Source organism: Salvelinus namaycush, chromosome 2 (genome assembly GCF_016432855.1).
Source record: "Salvelinus namaycush isolate Seneca chromosome 2, SaNama_1.0, whole genome shotgun sequence".
Classification (NCBI taxonomy): Eukaryota; Metazoa; Chordata; class Actinopteri; order Salmoniformes; family Salmonidae; genus Salvelinus; species Salvelinus namaycush.
Window position 1 is genome coordinate 51,622,613 of NC_052308.1, and position 17,955 is coordinate 51,640,567.

General features: G+C 41.7%; 1 protein-coding gene across 1 annotated transcript in view; it reads right to left on the bottom strand.

Annotated features, from left to right (window-relative positions):
- The window catches only part of LOC120022137 (cadherin-22-like), a 110,097-nt gene extending 92,296 nt beyond the window's left edge, over positions 1 to 17,801 (bottom strand). The window contains exon 1 of the mRNA XM_038965990.1: positions 17,468 to 17,801. Within this exon, the coding sequence (XP_038821918.1) occupies positions 17,468 to 17,801 (334 nt within the window). The remainder of the gene's footprint in view (positions 1 to 17,467) is intronic.
- Positions 17,802 to 17,955: the final 154 nt, after the last annotated feature.

Genomic DNA, 17,955 nt, shown 5'->3' on the forward strand with positions numbered 1-17,955 from the left:
GCAGTTTCAAACCGTAGTCTGTCTTTTTTATGGCGGTTTTGGAGCAGTGGCTTCTACCTTGCTGAGCGGCTTTTCAGGTTATGTCAATATAGGACTCGTTTTACTGTGGATATAGATACTTTTCTCGCACCAAATTACGTTCATCTCTAGGAGACAGAATGCGTCTCCTTCCTGATCAGTATGACGGCTGCGTGGTCCCATGGTGTTTACACTTGCGTACTATTGTTTGTACAGATGAACGTGGTAAAATAAATGTATTGTGTCATGCACAGATCCAAATCGACTTGCCAAGACTATAGTTTGTTAACAAGAAATTTGTGGAGTGGTTGAAAAACGAGTTTTAATGACTCCAACCTAAGTGTATGTAAACTTCCGACTTCAACTGTACCTGCAGATTCATGCAGGGTAGTAACGTTATGAGTTAGGATTATGGTTCATTGTTTAGCTAGCTTGCTAGCTAGCTACATGTCTAAACAAAAGACTCCACTATGCAAGTAACCATTTCAATAGAATGTTCATGATGTCACTGCAACAACTGTCGATAAAAGTAGCTGGTAAATTCGCACTGGCTATTTACTCCGATTTCAGAGCGCACTCGGCAGAGCGAAGAATAACTGACAAATTTACGAATGCTCAACACCCGTTGAATATGGCCAGTGTCAGTAACGTTGGTAAAAAAAATCATAATTCAATTGTTGCCAGCAGCACAGTTACAGTCACCAATGCTCTGGATAACATAAAAACAGCCGAACCAGCTCTGCTAGGGCGAGTAAAATGGTCAGAGTGAGCTGTTCGCTCAGAAGTAGCTAACAAGCTAGCCAACATTAGCCAGTTAGCCTGGGTGCTTGACTGCTGTTAGGTCAGAACCCTACTGCTCGGCCAGTGCATCCAGTGAGATTATGCGCTCTGAATGCTCCGAGAGCGAAACGCTCTGAATTTACAAACGGACAATCTAACAACACACTGAGTTTACGAAAGCCCAGAGCGCACTCTGGCCCTCCAGATTGAATTTACAAACACACTGTGGTATAAACCAGCCTTTAGTGTTGAAATCTTTGCTTGTTTGGTACATGGCCTCACATGTGAATCCTTAAAGAGATGGGTGGGGATAAGGCTTAAGAGGGTATGAATGATGCTGAATGGATGTAGACAAAGAAGAGGTCTCCAGTAGGTTTACCAAATATTCAAGGACATTTTCTCAAAAGTGAGGTTACAAGTTGTCACGCCCTGACCTTAGAGAGACTTTTTATTTCTCTATTTGGTTAGGTCAGGGTGTGATTAGGGTGGGCATTCTAGTTTTTCGTTTTCTATGTTGGCCTGGTATGGTTCCCAATCAGAGGCAGCTATCGTTGTCTCTGATTGGGGATCATATTTAGGCAGCCTTTTCCCACCTGTTGTTTGTGGGATCTTGTTTTTGTGTAGTGCATGTTAGCACTGCATTTGCTTCATGTTTCGTTTCTGTCTGTATTTGTTTTGGTGATTTTCATTTATTAAAATTATGTGGAACTCTACGTACGCTGCGCCTTGGTCCATTCAGTATAACGATCGTGACAAGTTTATCAACTTTCAAAGCAGAATTACTTTCCCATTGTTCCTCAACTGTAGTGTATGATATACCATACCACTTTCTAGCTCTGAGTCTCTAATTTTATCTAATGTAAAAAAAAAAACATTTCAAATTTTGCTGTATAAGACTGAATTGAGCCGATCACAAATATTAATGGTATGGCTTTCTGTAGCGCAAACAAAAGCCAAAGTTTGATCCCATTTAAGCCCCTCTCAATAAGTTATTTTCAAATTGTCAGCACAGAACTAAAATACTGGTATTTCTTCAAAATTTAAAAAAAATCCATGTCCCAAACACAGTAAGTCGTTGTGTATTATTGTTTTTCAAGTGTAGTTTTTTCAGAACTGTATTCACACTCGTTGTGTGCTACTGTACACTGCCAGGCTTCCACAGAAAACCCAATCTTACTCTATAAATATCAACAAACAGAGATACACAATGCCCTGCATGCATCAGTACAGTATGTGCGCATCATATATAAAATATAATATTTTTCAGCAAAGGGGGTTTTCCCATCTTGAGTGCACCACTTGAAAAGACAAACCATTCCATTCTCAGTTGCATAAGCAATAGCTAGGAGCCACGCTGTGAGTGCTTAACCACCTCCTCACTATAGAGCTGGTACACCTACGGAAGTTTGTTTACCCATTACCAACTTCTGAGTGGACTGTGTGAATGAAATGTCCTCTTTCAGAAAGGGTCCATCTCGACATATAAACACAGTTTTTGTCCGAGTCAAATTAGAGATATGTGAAAAGCAGCTAGTGCTTTTGGACTTTAAATGGACGGCTGCCCATGGCTTGCAAATGGACAGAGGTACTGTAGGTAACATTAGCTTTTAACATGGCCAAATAATTTACATTAATGCCAGGGCCATTTTATTTGGAAAATAAAAAAGGAAAAACCATAAAGAGAGATGATGACCTGGTGGTTTTTAAGTGAACAGCCATTAATCAAAAATCATAGATAGAAGGCTTCATCGTGTGGAGGACTATCTCATGTTACCGTTAGCACTGGCTCCTCACGTTAGCATTGAACCAACTGGCTGACCCCCCAGCGACCCACAATTTGCTGTGCTAGCTGCTGCTTTTACCCAATATATTTTAACAGATACATGGGAGCATAATAGCACAGCTACACTATACAGTAAGACACCACAGAGACCATGAATGTACCATAGGTGGGCAGAGAGAGTAACACTCACAAAAACATGCTAATGCTAATTCTACCACTAATGTTCTGACAATAGAGCCCCTCAGTGGAGCTGTCATAATACCCATAAAACCTAGTGGTCAAACACTGGAGTGTGAATACAGTTTGACCGCTAGGTTGTATGGGAATTATGACTCATACTGTGGTACTCTATATTCATAAACTTTTATCTATCGACATTTTGATCCCTTATCATAGATCTATAAGTATAACCTTCATAACATGTCCTGCAACACCTAACTACCAAGTGCAAACTATGCACCAACTGAAAGCTGTCTGGAGACTGGAGAATGTGTGTGTGATGATAGATAAGGTCTCTGATGCTAACAGAGACATTTCTTTGCTTGGTGACCTTAATATAACTGGTTATCATCTACACTGAAAAAAATATCAAAGCAACATGTAAAGTGTTGGTCCCATGTTTTGTGAGCTGAAATAAAAGAACCAAGACATTTTACATACCCACAAAAACCTTATTTCTCTCAAATTTTGTGCACAAATTTGTTTACATCCCTGTTAGTGAGCATTTCTCCTTAACCAAGATAATCCATCGACCTGACAGGTGTGACATATCAAGAAGGTGAACAGTGTGATCATTACACAGGTGCACCTTGTGCTGGGGACAATAAAAGGCCACTCTGAAATGTGCAGTTCTGTGAAGTCAAGTTGAGGGAGCATGCAACTGGCATGCTGACTGCAGGAATGCCCCCCAGAGCTGTTGCCAGATAATTGAATGTTCATTTCTCTACCATAAGCCGCCTCCAGCATTGTTTTAGAGAATTTGGCACTAGGTTCAACCGGCCTCACAACCACAGACCACGTGCATGGCGTCGTGTGAGCGAGCAGTTTGCTAATGTCACAGCTGTGAACAGAGTGCCCCATGGTGGTGGTAGGGTTATGTTATGGGCAGGCATAAGCTACGGACAATGAACACAATTTCATTTTATTGCACAGAGATACCGTGACGAGATCCTGACGCCCATTGTCGTGCCATTCAACCGCCGCCTTCTTCTCATGTTTCAGGATGATAATGCACGGCCCCATGTTGCAAGAATCTATACACAATTCCTTGAGGCCAGTTCTTCCATGGCCTGCATACTCACCAGACATGTCACCCATTTAGCATGTTTGGAATGCTCTGGATCGACGTGTACTACAGCGTGTTCCAGTTCCTGCCAATATCCAGCAAATGCGCACAACCATTGAAAAGGAGTGGGATACCATTCCACAAGCCACAATCAACAGCCTGATCAACTCTAGGAGATGTGTCGCACTGCGTGAGGCAAATGGTGGTCATGCCAGATACTGACTGGTTTTCTGATCCACGCCCCTATCTTTTTTTTAAGGTACTGTGACCAACAGATGCATATTTGTATTTCCAGTCACGTGAAATCCATAAACTATGGCCTAATGAAATTATTTCAATTGAATTATTTCCTTATATGAACTAACTCAATAAAATCGTTGAAATTGTTGCATGTTGCGTTTATATTTTTGTTTATATTTTTGTTCAGTATATGTGTCCCCTCAAGAGGACGCTTCTTACTGTGGCTAATGCCTGTAACATGACTCAGGTTATCACTCAACCAACTACTATATACCAATAGTGTTGGATCTGTGACATCCACTTGTATTGATCATATCTTCAACATTTCTGCAGAGCTTTGCTTCAAGGCAATTTCAGTTCCAATTGGCTCTAGTGACCATAACATTGTGGCAATAAAAAGGGAAGCCAAAGTACCAAAGGCAGGGCCTAAAGTTATTTATAAGAGATCATACAAAACGTTTTCTAAGGACTCTTTTGTTGAAGATAATGTTGTGTATTTGGAGTAGAATCCAGATGCAGCACTTATATTTTTTTATTGACAATTGTTGACAAACAAGCACCTGTTAGGGAACTAACTGTGAGGACTGATAGAGCCCTCTGGATCGATGATGAATTGAAAAATGTTATGGTTCAAATAAATGATGCAAAAAAGTTGACAAACAAGTCAGGCTTCTCAGCTGATTGGTTGACATACTGTTGTGACTAAACACAAAACAAAAATAAGAAATGATATAACCAAAAACAAGATAAATTACATAAAAAACTATGGGAAAAGACTTTGGAGCACCATAAATTATATTATGGGCAGAAAACCCAATTTATCTCAATCATTCAAGTTGATGGGTCAATTATAACAAAACCTTTTGTTATAGCCCATCATTTCAATGACTATTTTACCAGTAAAGTGAAAAAACTGAGAAGTGAAATGACAACATTGATCAGTGAACCATCATATTTGTGTATCAAAGATCTAATAATGAAAGCGAATGATTGCCTTTTTGAATTTGGTCAAGTTTGTGTGGAAGAGGTGGAAAAAAGTGTGTTATCCAAATAATAATGATAAGCTACCAGGTATAGACAAACTATATGGGAAAACAATTGAGAATGCTAGCATACTGTATTGCCACCCCTATTTGCCATGTCTTTAACCAAAGCTTAAAGAAGTGTATCCAAAGGTTTGGAAGGAAGATAAAGTAATTTCACTGCCTAAAATAGTAAAGCTTGCTCTAACAGCCGCCCAATCAGTTTTCTGCCTGTTCTTAGTAAACTAATGGAGAAAATTGTGTTTGAACAAGTTAACTACTGAATCCAGCATGCATTTGGGAAGGGGACTTAGCTTGTAATGCACTGACTAAGATGGCTGATGATTGGCTAAAATAAATGGATAATAAGATGATTTGTAGCTGTATTGTTAGATTTCATTGCAGCCTTTGATGTTATTGATCATCATTTGTTATTGATAAAACTAACTTGTTATGGCTTTTCATCACCTGCCATCACATGGTTGGAGAGTTAATTATCCAATAGAACTCAGAGAGTTTTCTTCAATGGAAGCTTCTATAACATCAGAAATGTACAGTCTGGTATCCCTCAGGTGAGTTGCCTTGGGCCATTACTCTTCTTTACTTTTATTGAAATAAATACAAAAGCATTTTATTCGGTTCAAAGGATTCTATTTGACCTAAACCTCAACTGGAGTTGTGCATTAAGGGTGTGACCATTGAATAAGTTGGAGAAGCGGAGTAACATTGGTTAAAAAAAACTTTAAAAATTGGAAGGTCAGTTATCATGCTCAAGTCATATTGACAAAGTTGTTGTGAACGATGTTCTGCATTTTTGTCACAAAGATCAACTGTACTAGTTGTTCAGGCTCTAATCTTGTCCCATCTTGATTACTGTCCGGTAATATGGTCAGGTGCAGCAAAGAAAGACCTAGTAAAGCTGCAGCTGACTCAAAACAAAGCAGTACGCCTTGCCCTTAACTGCACACACAGAACGAACATCAACAACATGCATGATAGTCTTTAATGGTTGAGGGGAGGGCTGTTACGGTGACCATATTACCACCACACCAGCGGTCACGCGTCATGACCGCAGTCAAATTCCACGTGACCGTTTATTCACAGTAACTAGGCTTCTCCAAGAGCTGATGCTGCTGATGGTCATTAGTAGCCTACCAAACTTACTAACAGCCTGGTACTCAGCACTCTATTGTCTCTCTAATCATTCTGACATCAATGCAAATGTGATCGAAGATCAAATCAAACACTTCATGAGAGCCCATGAGCTCATGTTGTGCAACATTTCTATAGGCTATGCAATTGCGCGAGAAAACATTGTTTTGATGGCCTCTATTATAAAGAGGAGGATCCCATCAGCTTTCAAGAACTACTATATTTATTTATCAACTTTCCTAATATTAAGAGTGAAGCTTCACTTTACAACAGGCATGAAAATGAACCATGGGAAAAGCGTCCACCATTTTCTAAGTCCAAAGATGTGTATTTTTCCCCATGCCCTTGTTCCAAGACAGGTGCATGATAATTGTCCATTCTAAATCAAAACTAATTTTACACATATACTATTTAGTATTTGTAAAGACAACATTCAATTAAGAATAATCTGATGTATAACAGTATTAGCCTATCACTTGTAAATGATGCCCAGCGCGTGCAGCAAGGCAAGAAACCGCACATTTTGAAATCATAGTCACACACCTCATGTAGCCTACTTCAAAATTTGTATCACAACTAAAGTGTCCAAATACCTTCTTAAAATTAAGCACATTAATCCGCCTTACAACCGGTGTAGAGCCTAACTGGCATACATAGGCAGCGTGTGAGTTTCAATTTTGGGGCCAATAGAATAGGTCAACTTTTGCGCAGTTGCGTCCCTGATGTGTCTGTCTTCACTTGTAGCCTTCTTCTTAGCTTAGATGCCTGTGAGAGGACCCGATCACATGACAGGCATGGGCTAATAATAATTTAGACATCTGAGAGAGCCATGTGATTGAAAGGTGCTTCGGAGCACAGTATCTGGGAGAAGGGAATTATAATTATTATATTCAGCACAAGGGCACACCAGCCACTTTGGCTGCAAAAGGCATGGATTTTTTAGGGGGCATTATGGCCACACAAGGGTGATGCCACTGGGAAATTCGAGGCCTGGTGAGAATATTATCAAGCTCTTGTCAAATTGTGTATGACAGACTGATGAAGTGTGTGCAGCCTGCACAAGAAACAAATCAGAGCTCATGCCTTTCATGCAACTTTTTTCAAATAATTTGCATCATGCAGCCTTAATGGGACTCATCTCTTCCAAAACGTTGACTCAAGTTTGCCAAAAAGCACCTGGAAGCACCTGGAAAACCAAACACTGCATTCCACAGTAAGAATCTTATACAAACGATCCATGATGGTGCTAGTGTGATGGTTTGAGGATGCTTTGCTGCCTCGGGACCTGGACGACGATAATAGAAGGACCATGAATTCTGCTCTGAATCAGATAATTCTATATGAGAATGTCAGGCCATCCGTCTGTGAGCTGAAGCTGAAGCGCAGCTGGGTCATGCAGCAAGACAATGATCCAAAACGCACAATCAAGTCTACCTGAAAATATCTAAAAAGCAACAAATTGTACGTTTTGTAATGGCCTAGTCAAAGTCCAGACCTAATCCCTATTGAGATGTTGTGGAAGGACTAGAAATTATCAGTTAATGCTTCAAAACCCACAAACGTCACTGAGTTAAAGCAGTTATGTATGGAAGACTGGGCCACAATTCCTCCACAGCGACGTGAGAGGGATTAACATCTGCAGTAAGCGTTTGATTGGAGTCATTGCAGCTAAAGGTGACACAAATGAAAAAAAGTATGTAATTGTTATTTGTTCACTCAGGTTCCTAATATTAGGTTTTGGTTTAAGATCTGATAACATTCTGTATAAAATAATGCAAAAGTAGAGAAAATTAGAAAGGGGGCAAATACAGCACTGCATTCAGAAAGTATTCAGACCCCTTGCCTTTTTTCCACATTTGGTTATATTACAGCCTTATCCTAAAATTGATTAAATGTAAAAAAATCCTCATCAATCTAAACACAATACCCCATAATGACAAAGTGAAAACAGGTTTGTAGAAATGTTTAAAAATGAAATACCTTATTTACATAAGTATTCAGACCCTTTGCTATGAGACTCAAAATTGAGCTCAGGTGCATCCTGTTTCCATTGATCATCCTTGAGATGTTTCTACAACTTGATTGGAGTCCTTCTGTGATAAACTCAATTGATTGGACATGATTTAGAAAGGAACACACCTGTCTATATAAGGTCCCACAGTTGACAAGAGCTTTAAGGAATTGTCCACAGAGCTCAGAGACAGCATTGTGATGAGGTACAGATCTGGGGTAGGGTACCAAAACATTTCTGCTGAATTGGGGTCCCCAAGAACACAGGGCCTCCAGCATTCTTAAATGGAGGAAGTTTGGAACCACCAAGACTCTTCCTAGAGATGGCCGCCCGGCTAAACTGAGCAATTGGGGGAGAAGGGCCTTGGTCAGGGACGGTGACCAAGAACCCGATGGTCACCCTGACAGAGCGCCAGAGTTCCTCCGTGGAGATGAGAGAACCTTTCAGAAGGACAACCATCCCTGCAGCACTCCACCAATCAGGCCTTGATGGTAGAGTGGCCAGGCGGAAGCCACTCCTCAGTAAAAGGCACATGACAGCCCTCTTGGAGTTTGCCAAAAGGCACCTAAAGAAGATTTTCTGGTCTGATGAAACCATGATTGAACTCGTTGGGCTGAATGCCAAGTATAACGTCTAGAGGAAACCTGGCACCATCCCTATGGTGAAGCATTTTGGTAGCAGCATCATGCTGTGGGGACGTTTTCCAGCGGCAAGGACTGGGAGACTAGTCAGGATTGAGGGAAAGATGAACGGAGCAAAGTACAGAGATATCCTTGATGAAAACCTGCTCCAGAGCGCTCAGGACCTCAGACTCGGGCGACGGTTCACCTTCCAACAGGACAACAGACTCGGGCGACAGTTCACCTTCCAACAGAACAACGACCCTAAGAACACCACCAAGAAAATGCAGGAATGGCTTTAGGATAAGTCTCTGAATGTCCTTAAGTGGCCCAGCCAGAGCACAGACTTGAACCCAATCGAACATCTCTGGAGAGACCCAAAAATAGCTGTGTAGCAACACTCCCCATTCAACCTGACGGGCTTGAGCGGATCTGCAGAGAAGAATGGGAGAAACTCCCCAAATACAGGTGTGTCAAGCGTGTAGAATCATACCCAAGAAGACTCAAGACTGTAATCGCTGCCAAAAGAGCTTTAATAAAAGACTGAATAAAGGATCTGACAAGATGGCGCCGGAGAACAAGGCTGACGTTTTATGTATTCCTAACCAATTGTGTTTTTTGTTTGATTCTTTGCGTTGTTTGTAACTGAATTTTTTTACTTATTTTGTACATAATGTTGCTGCTACCGTCTCTTATGACCGAAAATAACTTATCTCCATCAGATCTGCGATTACTCACCACGGACTGGCAGAATCCTTTTTTTCCTTTAACGAGTCCGCGAGCCCGATGTGAATGATATACTGCTTCCCCGGGAACAGGCCCAGATCCCCGTCATTTGCATGACTAGAGAAGGTGGAGAAAAAGGGGCCAGAGGGCGGGCTGCCTTCTGAGAATTCATAGGCGATCGAATAATCCCCCACTTCATTCCATTCTGCTAGCAAACGTGAAAACTTTGGAAAATAAAATCGATGACCTACGCGGAAGATTAAACTACCAACGGGAAATTCAAAACTGTAATATCTTATGCTTCACGGAGTTGTGGCTGAACGGCGACATTATCAACATACAGCTGGCTGGTTATACACTGTATCAGCAGGACAGAACAGTGGCGTTTGGTAAGACAAGTGGTGGCGTACTATGTATTTTTGTAAATAACAGCTGGTGCGTAATATCTAAAGAAGTCTCGAGGTTTTGCTCGCCTGAGGTAGAGTATCTCATGATAAGCTGTCGACTAAACTATCTACCTACAGAGTTTACATCTGGAGTTTTTGTAGCTGTCTACATACCACCACAGACTGATGCTGGCAATAAGACAGCATTGAATGTAAACAGGACAACGCGCAAACAGGACAACGCTCACCCAGAGGCAGCACTCCTAGTAGCCGGAGACTTTAATGTAGGGAAACCTCCGTTTTACCAAATTTCTATCTGCATGTTAAATGTGCAACCACAGGGAAAATAACTCTGGACCACCTTTACTCCACACACAGAAACGCATACAAAGCTCTCCCTCATCCTCCGGATTCCTGCTTACAAGCAGAAATTAAAGCAGGAAGCACCAGTGACTCGACCAATAAAAAAGTGGTCAGATGAAGCAGATGCTAAGCTACAGGACTGTTTTGCTAGCATAGACTGGAATATTTTCCAGGATTCCTCAGATGGCATTGAGGAGCACACCACATCAGTCATTGGCTTCATCAATAAGTGCACCGATGACGTCGTCCCCACAGTGACCGTACGTACATACCCTAACCAGAAGCCATGGATTACAAGCAACATTCGCAGGGCAAGACGGATTACCAGGATGTGTACCGCGAGCATGTGCTGACAAACTGGCAGGTGTCTTCACTGACATTTTCAACCTCTCCCTGTCTGAGTCTGTAATACCACCATGTATACATTTTTAGGCCTAGGAGTCCCACTAGCGGGACAACTTCCGGTGAAACTGGAGGGTGCGCAATTCAAATAAATAATCATAAATATTATGGATATTAAACAGTTAGGTACATATAAGAGTCTTATATCGGTTGAACGCTTAAATTCTTGTTAATCTAACTGCACTGTCTGATTTACAGTAGCTATTACAGCGAAAACATGCCATGCGATTGTTTGAGGACGGCATCCCACATCAAAATATTTTTCCACCGGCACAGGTTTCACAAATTCACAAATAGCGATTAAATATTCACTTACCTTTTGAAAATCTTCCTCTGATTTGTAATCCAAAGGGCCCCAGCTATAACATGTAGTGTCTTTTTGTTAGATAAAATCCTTCTTTATATCCCAAAATGTCAGTTTAGTTGAGTTTGAGTAATCCACTCGTTCAACATACAGAGAAACTTTGCTTCAACAAGTCAAAATACGTTTCTATTTACTCCTCAGATACCCTAAAATGTAATCAAACTATAATATTTCTTACGAAAAGAAGTATGTTCAATAGGAAACCGATTTTAGCAGGTGCGTCCTGTCTTCATGGCGCGCGCAAACACGAATTTCCAAGACTGTGTCCCTGTACTAAAACTGATATTTCTTATTCGTTTTGAAGTTACCATATCTATTGTGTTATATTCTCCTACATTATTTTAACATTTCTACAAACTTTAAAGTGTTTTCTTTCCAATGGTACCAATTATATGCGTATCCTGGCTTCAGGGCCTGAGCAACAGGCAGTTTAATTTGGGCACGTCATTCAGGCAGAAATTGAGAAAAAAGGGGCCTAGCCCTAAGCAGACCAACATAGTCTCTGTGCCCAAGAACACTAAGGTAACCTGCCTAAAGGACTACCAACCCGTAGCACTCACGTCTGTAGCCATGAAGTGCTTTGAAAGGCTGGTCATGGCTCACATCAACACCATTATCCCAGAAACGCTAGACTCACCCAATTTGCATACCGCCCTAAAGTATCCACATATGATGTAATCTCTATTGCACTCCACTCCTTTCCCACCTGGACAAAAGGAACACCGATGTGATAATGCTATTCATTGACTACAGCTTCGAATTCAACACCATAGTGCCCTCAAAGCTCATCAATAAGCTAAGGACCCTGGGACTAAACACCTCCCTCTGCAACTGTATCCTGGATTTCCTGATGGGCCGCCCCCACGTGATAAGGGTAGGTAGCAACACATCCGCCACATTGATCCTCAACACAGGGGCCCCTCAGGGGTGCGTGCTCAGTCCCCTCCTGTACTCCCTGTTCACTCATGACTGCAAGGCCTGGCACGGCTCCAACACCATCATTACGTTTGCTGATGACACAACAGTGGTAGGCCTGATCACAGACAACGACGAGACAGCCTATAGGGAGATCAGAGACCTGGCCGTGTGGTGCCAGGACAACAACCTCTCCCTCAACGTTATCAAGACAAAGGAGATGATTGTGGACTTCAGGAAAAAGAGGACCGAGCACGCCCCCATTCTCATCGACGGTGGTGTAGTGGAGCAGGTTGAGAGCTTCAAGTTCCTTGGTGTCCACATCACCAACAAACTAACATGGTCCAAGCACACCAAGACAGTCATGAAGAGGGCATGACAAAACCGATTCCCCCTCAGGAAACTAAAAAGTGACATGGGTCCCCAGATCCTCAAAAGGTTCTACAGCTGCACCATCGAGAGCATCCTGACTGGTTGCATCACTGCCTGGTATGGCAACTGCTCGACCTCCGACTGCAAGGCACTACAGAGGGTAGTGCGTACGGCTCAGTACATCACTGGGGCCAAGCTTCATACCATCCAGGACTTCTACACCAGGCGGTGTCAGAAGAAGGCCCCAAAAATGTCAGACTCCAGCCACCCTAGTCATAGACTGTTCTCTCTGTTACCGCACGGCAAGCAGTACCAGAGCACCAAGTCTAGGTCCAAGAGGCTTCTAAACAGCTTCTACCCCCAAGCCATAAGACTTCTGAACATCTAAATAAATGGCTACCCAGACTATTTGCAGTACACTTCCCCCCTCTTTTACACCGCTGCTAATATCTGCTGTTATCATCTACGCACAGTCACTTTAATAACTTCATGTACATATTACCTCAACTAACCGGTACCCCCGCACTTTGACTATGTACCGGTAACCCGCTGTGTATAGTCTCGCTATTGTTATTTTGCTGCTGCTCTTTAATTACTTGTTACTTTTATTTCTTATTCTTACTCATATTTTTTTTAAACTGCATTGTTGGTTAGGGGCTTGTAAGTAAGTATTTCACCATAAGGTCTACAGCTGTTGTATTCAGCGCGTGTGACTAATAATTTGATTTGATTTGAATACTTGTAAATGTAATATTTCAGTTAAAAGAAATGTTTTATACATTTGCTAACATTTCTATAAACCTGTTTTTGCTTTGTCATTATTGGGTACAGTATTGTGTGTAGACTGATGAGGGAAAAAACAAAATGTGGAAAAAGTCAACGGGTCTGAATACTTTCCGAATGCACTGTAGCCCACCAGACATGAGTTTCTTCACGATAAACCATGCCAAAAAACGGATGTAATTTGTCGCTCAGTTATGTATAGAGCCATGTCATCGTGGAATGCTCTGACACCAGAGGATACTCAGGCAAAAAGCAAGTTTAGATTAAAAAAACAGATTTTAAAAAACCATATTGTATCACAGCACCTCTCCTCTTTCTACATATCTAATTAAACAGTACTGTATATAAGAATATGAATAGTGTGTAAATTGTATTGTTGTTGTCGATTGGTGTCTTTCCTATATACAGTTTATGTCGGAAGTTTACATACACTTAGGTTGGAGTCATTAAACCTCGTTTTTCAACCACTCCACACATTTCTTGTTAACAAACTATAGTTTTGCCAAGTCCGTTAGGACATCTACTTTGTGCATGACACAAGTAATTTTTATTATTTCACTTATAATTCACTGTATCACAATTCCAGTGGGTCAGAAGTTTACATACACTAATTTGACTGTGCCTTTAAACAGCTTGGAAAATTCCAGAAAATTATGTCATGGCTTTAGAAGCTTCTGATAGGCTAATTGACGTCAATTGGATGTGTACCTGTGGATGTTTTTCAAGGCCTACCTTCAAACTCAGTGCCTATTTGCTTGACATCATGGTAAAATCAAAAGAAATCAGCCAAGACCTCAGAAAAAAATATGTAGACCTCCACAAGTCTGGTTCATCCTCGGGAGCAATTTCCAAATGCCTGAAGGTCCCACGTTCATCTGTACAAACAATAGTACACAAGTATAAACACGATGGGACCTAACAGCCCTCATACCGCTCAGGAAGGAGACGCGTTCTGTCTCCTAGAGATGAACAACAGGATGAACAGATGAACAACAACTACAGGACCTTGTGAAGATGCTGGAGGAAACAGGTACAAAAGTATCTATATCCACAGTAAAACAAGTCCTATATTGACATAACCTGAAAGGCCGCTTAGCAAGGAAGAAGCCACTGCTCCAAAACCACAATAAAAAGCCAGACTACGGTTTGCAACTGCACATGGGGACACAGATCTTACTTTTTGGAGAAATGTCCTCTGGTCTGATGAAACAAAAATAGAGCTGTTTGACCATTGATATGCATGGAGGGAAAAGGGGGAGGCTTGCAAGCTGAAGAATACCATCCCAAACGTGAAGCACAGGGGTGGCAGCATCGTGTTGTGGGGGGTGCTTTGCTGCAGGAGGGTCTGGTGCACTTCACAAAATAGATGGCATCATGAGTTAGGAAAATGATGTGGATATATTGAAGCAACATCTCAAGACATCAGTCAGGAAGTTAAAGCATGGTCGCAAATGGGTCTTCCAAATGGACAACGACCCCAAGCATACTTCCAAAGTTGAGGCAAAATGGCTTAAGGACAACAAAGTAAAGGTATTGGAGTGGCCATCACAAGCCCTGACCTCAATCCCATAGAAAATTTGTGGGCATAAATGAAAAAGCGTGTGCGAGCAAGGAGGCCTAAAAACCTGACTAAGTTACACCAGCTCTGTCAGGGGGAATGGGTCAAAATTCACCCAACTTATTGTGGGAAGCTTGTGGAAGGCTACCCAAAACGTTTGACCCAAGTTAAACCATTTAAAGGGCAATGCTACCAAATACTATTTGAGTGTATGTAAACTTCTGACCCACTGGGAATGTGATGAAAGAAATAAAAGCTGAAATAAATCATTCTCTCTACCATTATTCTGACATTTCACATTCTTAAAATTAAGTGGTGATCCTAACTGACCTAAGAAAGGGAATTTTTGCTAGGATTAAATGTCAGGATTTTTTAAAAACTGAGTTTAAATGTATTTGGCTAAGGTTTATGTAAACTTCTGACTTCAACTGTACATTATAACTCTTATTTTATTTCATTTTCTATAAAAATACATATTTTTTTAATTTAATGTCATATCTTATGCTGTTCTTGTCTATTACTTTTGTGTACTTTGTCAAGTATTTTGTATGTTTTATGTGGACCCCAGGTAGAGTAACTACTGCATGTGAAGTAGCTAATGAGGATCCTAATAAACTAAACTAAACTACATAGAACATGTATAGGGCCCTTAATACAGAGGTGAAACAGCCACAGCACGACTCTATTCCTGTTCAACCAATGGTCCGAACATGAAGACATTCACACGGCTCAATGCAAAATTCATCCAATGTCGTGACGCAAATTTGATTTAGGACTCCTTTTTCATTAGCCGGGCCATGTTTTCACAGGACGGCGGCGAATGATCCCTCGGCATTCATCTTCGGCCTGACAGGCCTAGTTTATTCTCCCCTCCTCTCTTCCTAGGCGTTAACCGAGCCGAAACAACAAGCAGACTTTAAATGATATGTAAAGAAATATATTTTGGTTCCCGGGCCCTCTCTCATAGGGGCCATGAGCTATGACAGGGCCATGTTAGGAAGAACATGACAGGAGCGATAAGTGAAAATGAATATGCCGCAGGCTGCCTTGTGATTACTTTCTTGTTATTATTGCAGACCAGCTTTCCACCAAGGCCATAAAAAAGCAAAGTGAGCATGTGCATGCTACTGGCTGAAGATGTCTCCCAAATGGCACCCTACTACATACAGTAGTGCGCTAGGGCCACTAGGCATCTGGTAAAAAGCAGTACACTATGTGTAGGGCATAGGGTGCCATTAGGAACGAAGCCTGGGATAATACTGGAAACCTGCTCCCATTACCGTTCCATCCAGTACCGTCTCAGATCAGTGGTTCTCACATTTGTCTCACTCCATGCCAGAGATTAAAGTGTCTGGATAGAGTGAAACGACATCAGAAACAAATGCTGATTTGTGCTAATCAATTAGTCAAATTGTAAAGCTTGATGGCAGTGCAATGTATGGGACGTGTATGGAATGGCTAAAAAAAACACATATTAACTCAAAAGTTGACACGCATGTTTGGAAAGAGAATAATAAATGTATTGTCATTCCTTCACTTTTCCATTCACACAATAGTTTCCAATTATATTTAAATTGATTTCAAAATTATCTCACAAGGCTTCATATAGTTCACATTTTCCATAAAAACATTTAACAAGTGTAACTTCTTCCGTCATAAGATGGCTGCTACTAGGACCAAGTAATTCAGGTGAATACATTTATGTACACTTTAGCATACATCATATTGAAGTGTGAGCGCCACCATCAACTAGGCCTACGCAGTGGCCCTTAGCGGTGTGCGTTTGGTTTGAAGTGTGCATCATTGATCGGCATTCTGTCACCCAAGCCCCCAGCCTCTCAACCATGCACCGCGGTGACTGTGACCTTATCACAGTGGTGCCACAGCAACGCCATTAGCTGTTGTTCTACAGGAAGAGCAAATATGACCAGAAAACTAAACGGAGAGAAGTGCTTGACTAAGCACTCCAGTTATCTCATTAGCATTGGCACTGTAGTCAATGTATAAAACATGAAGTGCACACTAATTTTGTGTGTAATTTGACTGAGAGGTGGGGGAACAAGTGGGTGGAGGAGAAATGGAGGGTGCGAACATGAACTATTCTCCCCATCTCTCTCGCTCTGTCTCTCTCTACACTGTTATCTTGCCTTCTGTCTCTTCTCTTCCCCCTGTTTCAATAAGCACTGCCGGCAGAAAAAAAGGCCACAACGTGCTGAGAAGGCAGGAATTAATTCCAATCAGGAGCGAAGGAGGGCGAGAGACATTACATTTAGCCTAGTATCCCCTACTTACAAGTAGACTCTCTCTGACACACACACAAAACTCTTTCTGTACTTTACCTCGAAAACACTCACACAGGCATAAACAAGGTTTCTCATTTCCTTAAACTCTCAAACTTATACCTCTGGCGATTGTAATCTTGGGACTGGATTGGGTAGCATTGTCCAAATCTGACCTGGGTAAAAATTGTAACATCAACAAATGTCTCTTCAAATACTATTTAATGTCCTCCCAATGACAGGTAATGAAGGCACTACCACCTTTCCCTATGGACACATACTGTATCTCTGATACTTAAAATGAACTGCTCACGTCTTCATGATCAGACCTGAACATAGTCAGAACACATTCCTGCAATCCAGCACCGCCTTTGTTTCACAAATACACACATACCCCTCCCTCCTTACCTATTTGTGAAAGCTCTCCCACACTCCCGATATAGGGCCCTTCCAGGAACTTGGGTTCACTGTCGTTGATATCCTGGACTTTGATGACAAACTCTGACTCGGATTCCAGCAGGTGGTTGGTGAGCCGGTCCCGGGCCTGAGCTCTGAGGGTGTAGTAGCTCTGCTCCTCGCGGTCTAATCGCTCGGTGGCGTGGATGTCGCCCGTCAGCTCGTCAATGATGAAGATCGTGCCCGCCCCTTCCCCGGAGATGGTGTACTTGATGTTCCCCTCGCCCTCGTCCGAATCTGTGTGGATCTGGCAATCAAGGCAATCAAAGTCAAGCTGAGATTTCATGCTTTCTGGAGGTATATAACATGTTGTTGAAAAGGTTCTATAGAATGCATTGATTTCATTGATTGACAGTTGACACTATTGTGAATGCAATACTTAAAGGACTAATGCAGCTGTTTCTCTCTCAATATCAAATCATGGGTACCTTAGTGTTATT